This window comes from Hyalella azteca, unplaced genomic scaffold (assembly GCF_000764305.2).
Source record: "Hyalella azteca isolate HAZT.00-mixed unplaced genomic scaffold, Hazt_2.0.2 contig11259, whole genome shotgun sequence".
NCBI lineage: Eukaryota > Metazoa > Arthropoda > Malacostraca > Amphipoda > Hyalellidae > Hyalella > Hyalella azteca.
In genome coordinates this window covers 66,859-86,533 of record NW_025941261.1, presented here as the reverse complement: position 1 = coordinate 86,533, position 19,675 = coordinate 66,859, and the positions used below count along the sequence as shown (strand labels likewise).

At 38.1% G+C, this 19,675-nt stretch overlaps 1 protein-coding gene across 1 annotated transcript; it reads right to left on the bottom strand.

The window, feature by feature from the left end:
• Positions 1-440: 440 nt before the first annotated feature.
• Positions 441-19,632, bottom strand: LOC108680182 (F-box only protein 30). Its single transcript, XM_047882758.1, has 17 exons — positions 19,386-19,632; positions 13,378-13,465; positions 11,908-12,035; positions 11,366-11,613; positions 10,920-11,051; positions 8,218-8,310; positions 7,778-7,864; positions 7,278-7,381; positions 6,806-6,889; positions 6,439-6,530; positions 5,853-5,982; positions 5,154-5,312; positions 4,503-4,584; positions 3,875-4,118; positions 3,050-3,215; positions 2,537-2,640; positions 441-2,419 (listed from the first exon to the last, which is right to left on the bottom strand). Exons 2-17 carry the CDS (start codon positions 13,459-13,461, stop codon positions 2,356-2,358), a joined length of 2,001 nt encoding a protein of 666 aa, XP_047738714.1. The 5' UTR covers positions 13,462-13,465; positions 19,386-19,632; the 3' UTR covers positions 441-2,355.
• Between the last annotated feature and the right edge of the window lie 43 nt (positions 19,633-19,675).

Here is a 19,675-nt window from a genome sequence, read left to right as displayed (position 1 = left end):
GACAATGAAGCGGCAAGAAAATTTTCACTTTGAGAAATTACCAGCATCGACATATTAAGAAGATAAATTTACGTCCTGCATTGCCGCGAGATGACGAACAATACAAGTAGTAGTAGTAGTAGTATGATGGTTTACTAGCGCTTCAGCTATCAAGCTATTTCGCACCGGAGGTCAAAATTTAACATCGCCAGTAAGGCGGAAGGTCTCAATTATTCAAAATCTCACATTAATCATCGCCCACAAGGGGCGGAAGGTCTCAATTGTCCAGCCCGCTGAAGCTGGCTCGAAGGAAGCAGCGTTAGCATCTCTAAGAGACGAAGTGACAAGGAGGGACAGGTGAAAAGCAACAGAAACGAAGACACTCGAACAAGAGGTCGCTTACACGGGACGTCGGCCGCCCGCACGAGAGAGACAGAGAAGGGAAATGTAAGGAATCCTACCTACATAATAACTTAACCCCACAACTGAGACCCGCAGTCAGACATCGCGAGCTCAGCGGTTGGGAGCTCAGGAACAGTGCCCCTAGGAACGCGAAATCCCAAAGAACTTCTGACGAGCATAGACACACGTCAGAAGTCCCCCCTGATCTTTTTCGGGGAATAAATGTGCTGAATAATATTAATTCCATTCTATAATAATAAATTATGTTCTTGAAAACATCAAATGCTTTCACATCAGCATACAATATGGGTCCCTCGTACACGCAGGACTACAGGCTGGCAGGACTAGAATATCAAATTTCAAAGTCTCAATTAACAAATTTTGGCCACCTCTACTCTATCATCTATTATTCTTATTCTCCACTCTATCTGCACTTGAAAATTTAGGTACGTGCTTAGGTGAAGAAAGTAAAAATTGTCAGGAGTAATCATATGCGATGCTTCATGTCGAGCAGCCCCAATGGCTGGGAGCGTCAAATGAGCGTCGTTACACGCACGATATGTTGCTCATTATAACATTTATTCGTTAGGAGCTAACAATTTGTGACTGAATTATGCACAGTTTATATATCCCTGTCAAAGTGTTTACTAATTAGCATTGAACTCCGTGAGAAGCAGATGCCCAACATGGATGTAATACGACGCCGATCTTCATCGCTGAAGTTCTTGTAAAGCTTCTAGTCCTGCTGATCTAATGTCATGGACGGACAGCGGGTCACAGCTCTTCAGTCAGATGCAACACAACGACTTCTATCAAAAAGAAATACATTCTGATACTAAAGTCAGAAAAATATTATTCTGGTGGGTCATAATTTGGTGCCATCCGTCTAAGGATGACATCAAAGGCTCTAGAGCAGATAATCATTATCATTCAGTCAACTATTGTGGCACTGAAATCTGAGTTGTTCAGAGAAATCTCTCTTCCCATCCATGGTTAAATTTATTTTCTAAGTCAACAGATTATTTCTAATTGGGCGTTGCATATCTGCCGACTGCATTAATGAATAATGTGGCGCTTTGCCTCGACATCAACTGATATTTGTGCCGTAGTAGACAAGTATTTGTGCCGTAGTAGACAAGTATTTGTGCCGTAGTAGACAAGTATTTGTGCCGTAGTAGACGATTCTCGCCTTAAAATTTGAAGCTTCTGGCACCCCGAAGTGATGGGGCTTTAGACTTACGGAAAACCCCCGATTTTCAACAGATATTAAACTCTTGCTCACCATAGAAAACCCAGCTGGCGACACTAATATCTAAGAGCGGAATTAGGAGTTAAATTTTTCTAGTAAACTGCTGCTATGTCAGAGAAAGATAGTCAAACACTCCTGTGTTGCCAATAGGAATTCAACCTATTACGCCTGGATGGCTAAATCTCCAACAAAACCTAAAGAATATGGAGATAGAACTGACCAATAGCACAAAAAAGTATTGAATGCAAAGCAACATAATGGAACTGTAAAAATAGAGACAGTTAAAGTTTTCGAGAAAAGGGGAGCGATATAAATGAACAAAGTAAAGCGTCGACCTCAGCTCCTGATATTCTAATCAAACGCTCAACAGAGAATAACTGGCAAGAAACTTGCAGGTAAATAAGTAATACGTTCATATCAAGGAAAAGTCTTCCATATCATCTGCCTTCAAAATAAAACGTAATACTGAGCATCCGCGATGAAATATGGAACAAGACGACAAGTGACAAGATCGGAAAATCGAAGAAATACGACACGTTTTCGCAGTTTTCGGTTCTGCCTTACGCAACCGTTTAGCAGAGTTCCATATTGGCTCAATAAACAAATATTTTGGTATTTAAAGACCACGACAGATCAGGGTCCAGCAGCACGACACATCAGGGTCCAGCAGCACGACACATCAGGGTCCAGCAGCACGACACATCAGGGTCCAGCAGCACGACACATCAATGCGTCGGCGGTGACTTCTGAGGGGCGCGGCCGTACGAAAATTTCTCCAGCGGCAAGTTCCTGCCACAAAAAAATGAGCAATCAAAATCAGGCAAGGCATATAGAAAAGAATTGTAGCGAATATAATCAGTCCAGTTTAAACCCGCAGTGACAGGGAAGTAGAAGGCGTAAGCTCACGGGCAATAGAAGGGACAGCGCGTCAAGTGATTGGAGAGGCCCGGTGCCCTGTCGTCAACTGTCCATGAGTCAACACTGCCCATGCTGCTGCTGAACACCCAAACCTGATAACCAAACAGGAATTGCAATTCTTCATCATCACAATCTCCAAGTCTTAATAACAATCGTAAGCTAGTCTGAACTGTATTATTTTACTTAATTTGTGTACAAGTTAAACGACATAGATTTGTCCATGCCGGGTGCAATTTCGCAACTGAGACTTATATGTAAGTGTTATTCAGAAATCGATTGTTTTAATGTCTCAGCACATAATAAATTATAAATTATAACATATAAAATAATTATAAAATATAAATAACAACATGCTTAAATTTCAGGGCATTTCTTCCACACGTAAATTATTCAAGCAATAAATGAATTGTTTTCACATCGTTCTGATGAATTTCACACTAATTATAGACATAAGGATAACAACATAGATCAGGATTCTAGAAGCTGTACTAATAAACAGACCGGTTCGCCCCACTGCCACGAGGTGCGCGTGTCAGTGTCAGTGTTGTGTTGGTCGTGGTGCACGGCAGCGCTGCGGCGCCAGTAGCGCAGCACCAGCCCGCGCTCCCGTACCAGACCTTCACAGGCACGCGCCAACGCCTCGCATGTCAGCGCCGCCTGACTCAAGCTGTCGTACACAAATAAAATTCTGAAATTTTTTCAAATGCCAATGAGGTTCCATTAAAAATACGAAATTTAGTGAAAAATTAATGATATTCGTAGAAGCGACTTAGGTATAAAAACAAATTTAATTGAAGCTATGGATTCAAAATCAGCATTGAGAAGCAATTTGTAAAGCTATAACATCCTCAAAATCCTCAAATACCAGAATCCTCAGATGTTGTTCACACAGGAACACCTTCAATTATTTTGGTGAAATTTTTTCGTTTAACTAATAACTGCCATATTATTGACAATCTGTACATGAACTCTAAATTTTATAATTGTAACAAATTCAGTGAATAGAATTACATTACGAAAGCACTCAGCTTGGCCTTTAGGGGCTTTATAATGAAAAGTTTCCTGTGTCAAATAAGTGGCGGAACATTATAACTGAAAAGAGGGTTTAATAAAGTAATTTTTTGTTTGAAAATTTAAAAAGCAACAACCAACTGTAGTCGTATTGTTACAACTAATTTCAACTCAGTGAATAGAGGTCAACTTAGATTATATTTTAGATTTAGATTATATAATTAAATTTAAATGATAGTAGAAGGATATAGATTATATAATTCTATTCAAATGATAACAGAACTACAAGTGCATGCATGACAGCTAAAGGCGCACCTGAAGCCATCCAGGTACCCTAGGATGATCTGCAGGACCTCCTGAGGGAGGCACGTGAGGCGAGGGGAGGTCTGGTACAGAGGGAGTGGTGAGCGCTCCCTCGGTGAGGGCGAGGGACGGACACTTGGAGAGGAAGGATCTGCGTAATGGGAGAGGGCGGTGGGCAGGATTAGGGAGGAGGAAGGGTGCACAGGGAAGGAGAAGAGATCACAGTCCTCAGGCTCCTGACTTGCAGCGCGCATGTCTGCACGAGCCATAAACAACAATAAATATTTAACACAAAATAATAACAAATGAAAACTGGCAGAAGTTTACCAGCAATGCCTACAGCACGTAGGAATGCTCGGCGAGCTAAGAAGTTAGAACTCGAGGCTGTCAGGAAAATGACATCTATGAAAATAAAATTTCAGGTGTCAAGGCTATTTCATTGAGAGGACTAATGAGTAAAATATCTAGTATCGTTGCAAGTTACTAGATGATATCTAGTATCATCTAGAAACTTGCACAACAAATCAATTCAAATATCCCACATACGTCGCAGTCCAGCAATGATCACGTCGCAGTCCAGCAATGATCACGTCGCAGTCCAGCAATGATCACGTCGCAGTTCTCTCAGAGGATCACGCACCTGGAGGCAGAGGAGGCTCGTATTCCAAGCGAGGTCGCAGGCCAAAGGCTTGCAGCGTGGGCGAGAAGGACACTTCGGCTCTCTGGGGCGAAGAGAAATTTTAAAAACGTTTACTTGAAGAAATAAATTGAATTAAATTCACAAATATTATCAAATAGAGATACTTTGTAACCAGCTTGTAGTTTGCTTTTCACTATAAACCTTGGAGTTAATACTAATTTTTCTGACTACTGAGCAGTAAAAGATAGTGAAAATGAACTGAGGATGAAGGGTTAGACGTAAGAGCACAAAAAGAGATGCTGCTTCTCAAAAACTCAAGCACTGTCACATCTCCATGTTCTCAGGAAAGCTTCATGACGTCAGCAACGTGCAACTATTTCAATAAAAAAATTACCTGCGTGACGATATAGGCAAAAAATTTTCATAAGTGCATAATAAAATTTTAGAACGAACAAAGTTACTAAATCAGAAATTCCTTAACACGGAAATTTAATATGAAGAACTCAAGCTAGCCTGCATTTTCGTTGGCTACCGTCATGATGCACGTGGCAAATAATTGGTCACTTAATTCTCAATTTTAAATCCACAGAAAACTAATAAAAATTGAATATGTTAATATAATGAAAAAATGATTGCAGTATCAAGACTGACGCTGTGCTGATGGCCGGCGGTGCGGTAGACCAGAGCGTAAGCACAGCCGCGGTAGTGCAGAGGACAGCGGCGCACCAATAGACCGCCCTCCAGACCCTCGCCCAGCACGTCGCAGTGCACACTCTGGTAGTGGCTCGCGTACTCGTCTCTTCTCAGCACCTGCAGGCACCAGTCAATATGTAGCTAGTCAATCTAGATATTTTCACAGCGAGTGGAAAATAATTAATCGTAATCAATAAGATCTGACATGTAACACCTAAAGCGATGGTTTTGCAACGCATTCAAAAGATCGAAAATGTTTTTAATTAGAAGGAACTGAATATATGTTCAGCATCACAGATGAGAATACGTCAATTTAAAACTGCTAATAGTTAGAACAATTTAGTCAAGGAAAAGAAGTGAAGCATATGCTCTCTAAAATGCAGATGTCCAACAAAAAACCTATAACTACAACACTAATAAATGCTAAGCTCTAAGTGTGGAAAAGCGAGTTAAAAACTAAATTGTTCATATAGTTCTTGAATCCAAACAATATTGTTCCTCTTTCCATTGAGTTCGTGGCAAGTGAATACTTACTACAGTTTACATTAATGACGCAGGCTCTTGTTGATATGTGCGGTTAAGCTGAAGGCATGAGTTTTTAGAAGCTCCGTTAAGTCAAATCCTGCAAACAGCGCTAAGGCGACTGGTAAGTCTCACTTGCAGACACTGTATGGTGATCATGTTGCGTGGCTTGGTCTGGTGTCGGGAGTAGTTCTCGAACGTCAGCTCCAGACGTAAGTCTGCAGGCGTCAAGCTGGTGCTTACGTAGTTCAACGCTCGACTCTCGCTGAATAAACATGCATGCATCAGGACACAAAGTAAAAAATATAACTCAGTAATCACTGCAGTGAGTAACAGAGAGCGCATTTTCTCGTCGACAAAAACGTGAAGTCACGGACAGACAGATGGACAGACATGACGAGCACACTAGGGCATTTTTTCCATAAATGAGAAAATACGCTAATAAGTGTCGGTTAGGATGAAATTCTGCATGTATGTTTAGCATACCCATGAATATGACCAAACATTTGCGCTCCAAACCTGGAGTTAAACTGCTCGTCCGATCTTTCTAATAGGGAAAGCATAAGGGTGGCATCTATTAAAATCATACATCAAAATAAATCAAACCATTATTTCTTCACCGCTCTCAAAAAGATAATACTATCAGAAAGAATCAAGATGTCCTCCTATTTATCAGTCCACCTTGCGACAATACATTGTGAGACATGGAAGAAGTAAATACCTGGGCACTGAAGACTCTGCTGCAGCGTTCTCGTCATCGCTGTCTTCCACCCGACACAGCACCACGGTGTCCAGCGGACCTCTTCTCAGCACCTGCCAGGGGCAGCAAAAGAGAACTGAGCTACGAATTTACTTCAAAAGTTATAATATTACATGCAACGTAATTTTTTTACGGATAATAAGTTAAACAAATATTTAATCGCGTTTCACATAGACATAAAACAAAGCAACAAAACAAATGCATTAAAAAATTAATGCATCTGCAATGTAGCTTCAATTCAAGTAGAGAGCGGCGCTGACATTGAAGTATCGTCCATTATATACTCATCGTAATGTATGGATAATCGAGTAATATTATTGAGAGCCACCTTAGCGATGCGCTCCTGCTTTATCCAAGGAACAACTCCGTCACCAGCATCACAAGACCAGTCCTCTCGCCACACCGTCTTCATCTGACACCAACATCAGAGCCGTAATTATGGTGCAATGTAAAGAACAGTGTTAACAATTTCTTTATATGCGCATAAAAAAAAATATTTTAACAGTCAAGCGGTCAGTTAAACTTCACGATTCACGTACAAATTATGCGGCTGAAGATTCTATATATGAGGATAAATTTAGCAATTTCACCAATTAGAAAGTTACGATTAGTATTTTAGGCTGAGGCCCGCCACCTTCACCTGTATTCTAGGCTGAGGCCCGCCACCTTCACCTGTATTTTAGGCTGAGGCCTGCCACCTTCACCTGTATTTTAGGCTGAGGCCCGCCACCTTCACCTGTATTTTAGGCTGAGGCCCGCCACCTTCACCTGTATTTTAGGCTGAGGCCCGCCACCTTCACCTGTATTTTAGGCTGAGGCTTCTCGTCCTTGCACCAGCGGCACATGTTGCGGTGGACGCCATGAGAACACACGTGCATGAAGTAGTCGTCCACGGGACCTTCACCTTACAGCCAGAATATTATTAAGGAATATTAGTAACCAAGCTAAATAAAGCATCATAATCAGGCATTAAATTCACATACATTTTTTACACAAAAAGGAAACTTAACATCAAACAATCTAAGTTAAATTGAATGAAACACAAGAACCCATTTCGTAAAGTGAATCCATTTATTGTAATATGTCTCATCAGTCGGGCTGATTTGAGATTTTATTCACTTATTTTAATAATGAATATTATCTATACCTGTCATTAATTAATATTTTCTAACATGAACAAAGAGAACTCGGAATTGAAATTGGGTAAAGAGTGAAGAGGCAACATAAAAGTTCATGAATTTAGAAAGCCATTTCACAATTTTTTTCAAAAGCCATTCAGTGCTAAGCTAAAGGTTCTCACCACGAGCATAGAAATTGTTGGAATTGGTCAGCTGTCCAGCTGGTTGTTTGCGGCTCATTAGCTTGGCACACACCGAACCTGACAAGCCTGCAATGATGGACAGTAATTACTTGAGTCTGTCCACGGCTGGCTAGTCTTATATGAATACTGAAAAGACGTCGGCGTTATAATGTTTTCTCACATTATTGGAGAATACCTTAATGATCAACTCTAGAGTATTAAGTTACATATTTAAAGATGGCTTTAAACATTCTTTCTTGAAATTTTTAGAGATAATAATACAATTTAAATTAAAGGCACACTCGGAATCGTTTTAATTTTTTCTTGCGCGCTCTAACTGAATTTCAGCTACGAGAGTTCACAAACGTAAATATAGCTGAATACTATTTCCTATAAAATATTAATTCATTATCGTTGAGTAGAGTTTAATTGATGCTGACCAGGCACAAGATCTTCTTCATCGGTGGCCAAGCTGGGCGAGCGCTTGCTGCGGCTGCTGCCGTGGTGGCCTCCAGTCGGTTTGCTCAAGCCTCCTGACATAAAATTTCATCATAAGCAAAGCACTGCAAATAAAAACTATCCTGATTTACATCCTAATCTCAAGAGTCTTAATAACTCTTGTGATGCATAATTAATGGAAATAAATGTGTCCACATATTTGAGATCAAATACAGCATCTTATTGACAATCCTACAACAACAAAATGATTCAATTGAAATTTATTTGTCGTTAAATGAAAGGCACCACGAGCAGTGTAAAAGGTTAAGAAATTTAAATGATATAAATAAATCTCGTATATTAATGACGTTAATATCTAAGAATTCTAAAGGATAAAAGTGAAAGGAAAATTGTAATAGCAACACCTAATAAACACCTAACTTGATGAAAATCGATCTTTAAATAGAATAATATGCATTGATTTCACACAGTAATCAATGAAAACTGAGATTTTCGTGTGCATGAAAAGTTTGGTCTATGATAAAATACATAAGATGGAGTAATGATAAGTGAAAGTAATAATTCGTTGAGTTATCGCGAATCATGCATACAATGCAGCAAAGATTTTCAAGCATAACATTCTATTTTACATGGAGATCCTCAAAGTTGGCAGAATTCTGAATAAATAAGCGAAGAGGAAGAGCTTTCGATATCGCAAATTTGAAGCATCTTCACAGAGGACAGAGGCAGCTTCAAAAAGTTACAAAGCGCCAGTGTGTTTTTAAATGAAATTCAAATGACATTATCTCCTGCATATTCCACACAAATTTTTAACTTTGGGCGACAGCCAAGTCTAAAAGAAAACTGAAATTGAGGACAATAAACTGGTTACTGTCCATCTGGAAACTATGAGTCTATGAGTCCAACTACCGAAAGCAGTATTATCTGAAAACTGAATGTACAACTGAGATACTAGACCAGTGGTTCCCAAAGTGGGCGATATAGCCCCCTAGGGGCGATGGAAAGATTTTGGGCGGCGGTGAGGCAGAAAAAGGCGGTAGGAGGGCGACAGTCCGAAGTCGAAGTTCGAACGTTTGTTTTATGATTTGTACACAACACGTTCAGGAATTACTCCCAGCGATGGTTTTTTTCACCCATATTTAGATCTGTTTTTTAACATCTCCTGGGTTCACGTCTAGGACAAATTAACGGCCGGACTCGCGGCCGGTCTTACAGCCGATTTAACTAATGAACTCGACTCGATGAAACTTGGTACACGTATTCATTAGGACCTAATTGTAATGTTTAGCTCGTGAAAATTTTTTGAATTTTGCCTTTATTTGTTTTTGCCATAGTTATATGACAATACGGGCCGAAATTCAGTGATCGAGGAATTTCTTATAAAACTACTGAACAGATCCGAACGAAATTTTGAATTTACCGTCCTAACTACCGAACGGTATTGATTAGCTCGTGAAAGTTTTTTTTCGATTGAGCCTTCGTTCGCGAGCTTATTTTTCATTTCACCTTCATTCGTGATTTAAACAGCAATACGTGCATAAATTCGCAGTAATCAAGAAATTTCTTCGAAATTACTGAACAGATTTGAACGAAACTTAGTATTTAAATACCTAACCTCAGCAACAGTGATGTTTAGTTCGTTACAATTTTTTCGATTTTGCCTTCGTTTGCGAGTTATACGGCTATACGTAATCGGCTATTGGTTAAACCGGCCAGTAGAAGAGCCGGCCGTTTCTTCTATATCTGTATAACTCGCGAACGAAAGCAAAATAGAAAACTTGTCACGAGCTAAACATCACCGTTGGGAGGTTTGGTATTTATATGCAAAGTTTCGTTGAAATCTGTTCAGTAGTTTGGAAGACATTTTTTGATCGCCGCAAATTTCAGCGACTAATTACCCGGCGAAACGGACCGAATATAAGGAAGTGTCAAATCAAGAATGACGGTGACATTATAAAAACTCGCAAGCGAAGGTAGAATCAAATAGTTTTTAGAAGCTAAAAAAATCACCGTTTGGCAGTTAGGAATGTATATTCAAAATTTCGCTCAAATCTGTTCAGTTCAGTAGTTTGGAAGAAATTCTTTGATCACTGCGAATTTCGGCCTGTGTCGCAATATAAGTCACGAATGAAGGTGAAATTTAAAAAATTTCCACGTGCTAAACATCACCGTTAGGTTCTGATGAATACATCAGAACCTAACCAAGTTTCATAGAGCTGCGTTTATTAGTTTGGGAGATATAACTTGATAATTGAATTTGGAGATTGGTCGTGCGACCGGCTACGAGTCCGGCCGTAAATTCGCCCGAGACGTCCTAGGTTTCTAGTGCTGAAACAGTTAAAACAGCTGAAAACCATATTGGTTCACTAAATGGGGTTCTATTTGTGAAATACACATTTGTGTTTAACCTTTATCTTTCAAAATTGTAGCGTACTAAATTTCGAGAAAGAGGCGTACGTTTTTATATGTGTCTGTGGGGGGCGCTAGAAATTCACTAGGGAGCCAAAGGGGGCGCCAGCCTGAAAAAGTTTGGGAACCATTGTACTAGACCATATGAAAACATCAAGTATGCGGCTATACACTCCTAATTTCACCGCCATCTAATCAAACTAAGCAATAATAACATAACAAGAGAACAAGTTGTATCGACACATGAATCCTACAAGTTGGCACATAGAGTCACCAGCAAGAGGAGAGCGCAGAGGCAGGAGAGGGTAGCGTCTGTTGGTGCTGGAGGTGGCTGCGCCGAGCTCGTCGGGGGAAGCCCCGGCCAATTGATTCAGTAAGGCTTGGTCGTGCAGAGCCACTCGAACGTCTGGCAACATGTTAAATTCTCTGATAATGTTAGGAGATATAAGACTTATTTGTAACATTCAACTATGCGAGGTCAATTGTATTACAACAGCATTCAAGTAACTGATAACAGGTCTAAAAGAACTACTTGAATTAAATCCAACCAAATAGCACCTGTTTCGAATGGATAACCAATAGATGAATTCAACACTATCAGAAGGAATAAATACAAAAGGAAATTACACTAAAAGAGTTATACTTCATTATTGACTTATCAACGGTAGAATAGTATTTGAATATATTTTTCAAATGAGTTTGAACGCTAGGTAACAACACCCAAATCAGAAGTGTTGAAGTTCTTAGTGTAGCCAGAGTGCGGTGCGATGGTCTCTCTTGGCCGCGTGGCAGCAAGCCAGCGGTTCCTCTCACAGCCACACACCACAACCGAGGCAGGACACTGCGTCAGGTGACGGGACATGGCATGGCGCGGCAGCGTGTGAGGGCAGCCGTAGACTTTATTCAGGCACTCAACACGCACGTGTGAGCACAGTAAGTCATGCTCATCTAGCTTGCATGCATGGAACCTGAAAAGAAAACTATTTTATCTAACTTGAACATGTTGCAATATAATTTATGAAAGAGTTTAAGGATAAATTTTCCATCTTGATACCGTATTGCTGGAATAACTACCAAGAAGTGTACTTTTCACTGCAACTACACTAGAAACTAGGAATATAAACATCAAAAAGTTATTAGGCAGCGATTTTGAAATCAAATTTCTCAAAGAAAGTACCAAGTAAACATATTGAAAAAAGAGGTTACTTATTCAATTAGATACCCACTCAAACATTATATACTCATTAGAAAATAAGCCTCACCTCATACCACAGTAATGGGGACAGGAGATGATTTCACAGCTGAAGCCAGCTTTGGGATAAACTTTACATTTGCTGAGCTTGAAGCAATGCTCACAATGGAAGTGTATGTTGATGTCAACCTCATCATACTGCACTCATGGATCCATGCAAAAGAAGATTCTTCATGAGTGCTAAAATAACAAACAGAATGAAACATTTTCATAGGATTGTTTCATGACATGTTATCTTCAAATATAGATTTAATGAAACACAGATTACACAATGATGTGAACAGTAGGTAGGTAAGTATGATGAAGGTGAATATTGGATATATTTTTAAAAAATAATAAATATTGATTGATCTTTCAACCAATTCTTACTCTACCAGGAACAATTCTAGAATAAAAAGATGCATTCAAGATATGTATTGAAGTATGATGCACACAATGCCATTTGCTTAGATAACTGGAAAAAACAACATGAGGATGAGAAAAGTGATATGGGTCAATAAATATTTGAAAGAATACAAATGCACAAGTAGATGAACAGATAAAGTTTTGAAGTCATAACAGGGTGTACAGGATGGGTGCAGAGAGTTTGTCCATGTATTTTGTGTTAACCCGTTCAGAAATTTCATATACAGGGTGCGCCACAGAAACTTACTTATTTTAAAGGTCAATAAAAACAAAAGTACTTCAGTTATTGTTTTAATTCTTGTTTATTCGAGAAAACAGTATCCCAAATTTTTTTTTCATACAGTTTTGAAAATTAAATCTCATAAATGACGGCCTCCATTGCGCATAAACTAATGAAGTCGCTTTTTCATAATGGTTTCCACTCTATGCAGCATATCAATCGGTATTTTGGCAATGACGTCGCTACGCAGCCGGAAATGTGGAAGTGAGCCTCGCCACTGAAAAAAACGACCGCGTCTTCAGGCAGGTTGTCAACCAGCATTTTACATGCATTTTGAGGGGCAACAAAATCGCGTTCAGTTAATTTTTGCACTACAGCAAATTTATTTGAGAAACTTTGAGAAACAAACTTGAGAACTTTCCCCTTTAGATGCACCCCCTCTCGCCCCTCTACCCGGTCAACTAACCGCACAGGAATTTTTTCAAATAAGTAAGTTTCTGTGGCGCACCCTGTACATGTAAGCGAGTATCTTTGAAGAGTTATGGACAGTCAAGAACATTTTCTGATCTGATGGAAAGCAAGATTCCAATAATGATTGAACAAAATTAACAAAGGAAAATTACAAGTTTGTAGATTTTTCTATTACTTTCTTCCTTATCACCTTGAATTCCTTCCTGGTAACAAATTTACAAAAAACAAAGAAGGATTTTAAAACATACACAACAATTTTGAAGGTATGGTTTCATTTGAATGAATCCTACAGCAGTTACTTAGGTTAACTTCTCTGTTATGGAAATTTGCACGAGTTTATAGTAAAATTTGCATTGATATTGGTACTTTAATTCATAAACCCACCTGTACTTCTTCTTGAATAATAGCAGCCAATTCTTCATCATCTTCTTCTCCCGCACTGCTCACAGGACTAATATGGCCCTCCATTTTTCTGAAACAGTAAAAAAATTTTACTGAACTGCATGGCAGAAATCCATGCAGCAGAAACCCAGTACCACAGAAACACAAGACCCCAAACACTTTAAATTGCTGATCTTATGTAAAAATGGTGTCATCAAAGATTAGAAACTTTACTTTTTACAAAAACAGCATGACTCTAATGAAACCTATAATTATAAATGTTGCAAATTTTCTGTAAAAACTGAAAAAGATGTGTTAAGATGTGTAAAAGATAAATTACCATGAGCTAAACTGCCCTAATAGTGAAGAAAAATGCTTTATATACTTCTTATTTTCCAGGTAGAATTGTAGATTTGACATGAAATCAACTTTAGTTTAAATACTGCCTGACACATCTGAAAATGGATTCAAGGATCAAAAACAGAAACTTTAAACTTGGAATTTCATTTCACTGAGCTCTGCAAAATCAATCAATTCACAGCATTATTCATTCTTCTTTTGAAGACAATATATAGAAACTACTAACATATTAATTGAAGGAAAAAAGGAACTATTGTACATTAAAAAAGTCAAAGAATAAACATATGGGAACCAAATTACCTAAATAATAAACTCCTATCTGCCAAGACACTGTCAAACAGAGTAATAAATAAGGGACGGGCAGGGTAAATCAGGACAGTCGTCCCACATTTTGTAGAAATGTTGTAGCAGTTAAACTAATTTTACTTACATAAAAGTTGCACACAGGTGTTGGGTTAAAAACGTGATAGATGGAATTTGCGCATCTCATTAAAAAAAATGGTGGTCATTTCCACAAGATGGGGTAATAAGGGACACACCTCCAGGGTAATAAGAGACACCTCTAAAAATGCATTTACAGTAGAACCTCTATTAGCAAAGGCCCCATTAACAAAAAATCAATTAACAACAAAAAATTTCATTTAAATCTACCTTGCTCAGCAAAAAAATTCACTTAACAAAAAATTAATGCATCATCAGTTATCACAAAATTGTGCACAGAATGTCATAGATAGAACTGTGCACCAGTCAACATAGAATGAAAGGTAATTAACCTAAACTACCGTATTACTTATTTCTCCAAAAAATATGATGGTTGTCACTAAAATATTCCATTCTGTTTCAGGTATGTTTTTCATGATCTTTTTCATTACAGTGAATTCACTTGACCTAATTAAAATGGTGCAAAATTACATGTTGTCCTGTAAGCTTACAGATACAGAAGAAAAGCTACTGTATATGGCTGCTGATATGAAGCTTGCAGACTGCAGTGGACAAGGTCATAGTCAATGATCAATGGCATGTCCATGGATGTGGTCAGGATTAGAATTTTCCTACTTGTTTATGAAATCTCGCAGCTCCGATGTGACGAATTTTTAATACATTTGGAAATTTGTGACCCAATCATGCACTTATGTTAACAATTAGATAGGAGGTGATTCATCTGGCAGAAATCTCCCGGTTCCAGAAATGGCGGCAATCTCCCGGTTCCAGGAATGGTGGGAAAGCTCTAGTTGCAGCAATAAAGGGAGATGTATTCCATGCTTGGATATGGTAATATCACATCAATAATATGGTAATTTTTTATATGGTAATATCAATAAAGGAAAAACAAGTAAAAAGCACAGCAGAAGATGTCATTTATTCTGCATCTACATTTTCTACGAAGGAAAAGGAAGACTTCAGAGTTCAGAGCAGGGTTGGCGATTTTTTTGATTTTTTTAAAAAAATAAAAAAAATCAAAAATCAATGATTTTTTTTATTTTTTCATGATTTTTTTGATTCATTTGATTTTTTCAGCTTTTTTGTCTTTTTTGAGGTGTTATTTTTTATGTTGCAATTAGCCTACTAACAATAACAGTATATGGATCATAATGGATAGCTAAAAAGGGCACTTATTGCCTCCAATAATGGCCAACAGGCCAAGGTGGTGTTTACCACTTAGGGATTTTCGGGTAAACAAATATTGATAAGTCTATTCATTAGCTTTGTAAAGTTTGTATGGAGCAAGGTAAGAAGCTAAATATTGACCATTTAACTGGCTTCAATATACAAAAACACTTCAGGAATGCAGATCTCCTAAACATTGAAGAGTCACATAACAGATAGGTAGCTGATTGCACAGTGCACAGCACTATCAATAGATCTACTAGTTTTATGTCTATAAATCTACCAGACTCTACCTTCTATACACACCGACTAGTAGTGACTGAGTGACTGACTGCGCTGTTCCCATTTAATTCAGACCAATAAACCAATACTAAACATAAACTGAACGATAACCAAACAAACCTCATACGACTTGAAATGAGACTTAAGTTATGAGAAAAGCTAACACTGTTTGAAATAAACATGTGCACAATTCAAATATTTTATATCCATTCACTGCATTTAATTATTTTATATATAGTCTTATAATTGTAATTGTTTTGCTTCTAGTTTTAAATTCACATATTTAAAGATTGAAATTAAATATTTCAATTAGAATACTCGTATTAGGGTGGAAAATCTTTCTAATTGCCTAAGAGTTCAATACAATCTAAACCTCTCAATATACAGGGTGGAGCAGAATTGAGCAGTTTTGAGGTAAAATAAAAGAGTAATGGAGGTGCATAAAGAAGAAATTTTATTTTCCTAGAGGTTGAGGATTGGGCAGTTTTGAGGTAAAATAAAAGAGTAATGGAGGTACATAAAGAAGAAAGTTTATTTTCCTAGAGGTTAGCATAACATACCATTTAGAATACTTATGTTTTGAAAACAATATCTGGAAGATGGGGGCTGTTAGCTGCAACACACTGTTGGAGTCGTTCTCAGAGGAGGGAGTAACCATGACTGTGAATTCCGATTGCTATGCTGCAATGTTGCAAAATTTCTTGCAGCCCATGATGGAAAACATTGTTGAAAATGAAGCATTGAGAGACGTGGTTCCAGCAGGATGGGGCTACAGCTCACACAGCTCGAATGTCACTCAATGTTTTGAAACGCATGTTTCCCATAGGTCTGGTGTCTCTGAGGGGTGATTTACAGTGGCCTGTGAGGTCACCTGATTTGAGCATTTGCGATTTCTTTCTTTGGGGACATCTAAAAGAAAGGGGTTCAGAAGTCGCCCTCACACCCTACCACAGCTAAGGAAACGGATTATTGCAGCAGAGGTTATGGCCATACCTCGCCATATGTGTGAACGTGCTTCAGGAAACTTCCGAGAACAACTCCAACAGTGTGATGCAGCTAACAAACCCCATCTTCCTGATATTGTTTTCAAAACATAAGTATTTTAAATGGTAGTTATGCTAATCATGAGGAAAATAAACTTTCTTCTTAATGTACCTCCATTACTCTTTTATTTTGCCTCAAAACTGTTCAATCAGTTCTGCCCCACCCTGTATAAGCTAGCTAACACATTTAAATTGTATATTGTAATCAATATAAAAGACTACTTATAGCCTTATAAGAATTAGCTAAGCTACTAGCTACGTAAAATGTATTGCACTCTTGATGCCTCTGTACCAAAAACATTCCATTTATTGGAACCTAATACACACTAAAGGCAACAAGTTTAAATACCAATTTGTCATTCATATTACATTTATACTAAACCATGAATAACAATACCTCAATTCAAATTAAAGACTGCCACTCAATATTTTTAAATATATGAAAAAATCAAAAAATCGAAAAAATAAAAAAAATCATGATTTTTTATAAAAAAATCAAGTGATTTAATCACATGATTTAATCATTTTGATTTAATCATTGCCAACCCTGGTTCAGAGTACTGTTAGTAATGGACTAATGGATGAGTGCACTAACTGCACTTTGCATGCTTCAAACGTTTTGAAATCAAGTTTTATTTCAAGTATCCTAGATTAACCCGTTAACAGGGGTAATTTGGGATGCTTTTATTTTGCATCAGGCACCTTACAAATAGCATATGGAATTTTTTCAGAGATGCCATATGATAGCACTTGCAAATAACTTTAAAATGATCCCAAATTTTTTTATGAAATATTACATGGTAAGAAGTTATCAACAAAAATGCTTAAAATTGTCTCTTTTATCCCGTTTGATGGTATGATATATGGTAGACTGGATCTAGAAGATCAGACAAAAATTTCTAAAAATTAGAAGAACAGAATGACATAAGTTTCTAAAAATCAGAATATCAAACAGAAATTTTAAATATTATGGGTAAAAGCAATTGTTTCACAAGTGATTTTAGAGAGTTATAGGTAAACGCAAAAATGAGCCTTTTTCAATTTTCAGAAGAAATGAGGTATGGGATATCAGAATAGCTAAAATTGTCCAGGTGCATGAGCATTTTTGTTGCATTCACAGATGAATTCTGCCCATTTCTTCAGTTAGAAACTAGAGTGAGATAGCTTGGCCTTTTAAAAATAAGTGCAATTTAATTCAAAGTGTCAATTGCCTTGATTAATTGATATTCAAAATTAAATCGAACAGCAATAAGCAATTTTCATATAGAATGAGTTTCGAGGAAAACAAATTCACTGGCATGAAATTTATCCATCTTTGATCTTTGAAGGCACAAATTATGACAAATAAAGCTTTACCTTTATTTTTGGAATACTAAGATTTTTTTCAAAAGATGAATTATTTTATATCTAATTGTTTAAAAAGTATATAATTGTGGCATAACATTCAAAATTATTAATATGTATTACTGGAGAGTTGAGAGCTCAGGAGCTGCAAGATTTCAGTGAATGTAGGAATTTTTCAATCTAGCCAATTCAAGCACTGAAGCACAGAAGCACTGTCAAAGCAAAATGTGCAAAATTGTGTAAAGCCAAATGGTGGCAAATGCCATCGGCAAATAAGACAAAAACTCAATGCTCACAGACTCAAACAAAGGCCCCCATAGAACTGGGTAAAATTGACTGTGTCTGTGACCCACTATGCAGAGGGTGGATGCAGCGTTGGCAATATATGGATTTTTAAGCCCAAAGCGTCGCCGGCCATTTTAAAGATGCGTCGCCGGGTAATTTTTAATGAAAAGCCATTTACGCTGAGTAATGATGTCGGAAACCTTACTTTTTTTTCTAAATAGTTGGCTGAAGACTGAGAAATATATTAAATGCAAGAATTTTAATCTAAATGTGTCGGCAAGATCTTGTGAAGGCGAAAATTTTGCCGATAATGCGTCGCCGTAGGTCTTTAAATCTTCGTTCACTCTCTGCACAGTGGTCTGTGACTGTGACTCACAGTCACAGACTCACAGTCTTACTCACAGACACAGTCAATTTTACCCAGTTCTATGGGGGCATTTGTTTGATTATTTTAACATAAATAATGTACAATGTTTGCAATTTTTTCTATTCAACATCCTAACCTATTTAGTATTGTACTTTGAACTTAGTTCAAACTACAAGGGGCAGGGGGCAGCGGCCAGTGTGCAGGTCGGTATAACTCATATAAGTACCGTAGAGGCTAGAGCCTAGACTAGGACTAGAGGCAAGAGGCATAGACCAAAGTGCTGTGGCAAATTATTGGCAGTCAATTCATACTTTTCATAGCGTGTTTTTAATGACAAGCATTGAGCACCAAGCGGTCGAGCGGCAACTTAATAAAAGCCAAAAGGTAAACCAAAAATGCAGCCTGCAGAAACTGCTGGCGCTGGGTGGTCAGTGGTGGTGGTGCCAGACTGCCAGGTACGCACCACTCGGCTGTCGGCACTCGATGAATAACGACCTATATCGTATGGACTATGGAGTGATCAGTGATGGTCCTGATGGAGCTGTCAGCTGTGTCAGCCTGTGTGCCAATTGTCACCGAACGATCGAGGCAATCCGACGGTGCTTCGGTATCCTGCTCCTTCTATATTTGCAGGATTGCAGCGTAGCAAAGTGTAAACAGTAGCTTAGCTTCACGCCTTCAACTACTGAAGGCCTGAGAAACTTTTAGTCTAATACTCTTACAAGTTACAAGTCTGGTGTCGGAACAAGTGAACGACCGTCGGGCGTCTGAGCTGTAAGCGTAGCGTAGGCGAAGTCTCTTCTTCTTCTTCTTCTTGTTACTTCTTATAGGAGCACTGGAAACTGGTCCATTTAGCCCCTTGCCTAAACAGTTTTTGGTTTACGCCTAACTATCATTTAGTAACAATCTAAGTATCTAATAATCTGAAAGAATCTGCAAGAAAAAAAAACACACACACACACAACAAGAAAAAAAAGAGAAAAAAATACAAATAAAAAATAAAAATAATAAT

Excerpts from the sequence above, each read along its gene's own strand:
- LOC108680182 (XM_047882758.1), bottom strand. The coding sequence starts at position 13,461 with ATGGAGGGCCATATTAGTCCTGTGAGCAGTGCGGGAGAAGAAGATGAT. Across the intron at positions 8,311-10,919 it reads TCTGCGCTCTCCTCTTGCTG|GAGGCTTGAGCAAACCGACT; the intron begins GTGACTCTATGT and ends ATTTTATGTCAG. Across the intron at positions 6,890-7,277 it reads AGCCTCAGCCTAAAATACAG|ATGAAGACGGTGTGGCGAGA; the intron begins GTGAAGGTGGCG and ends TGTTGGTGTCAG.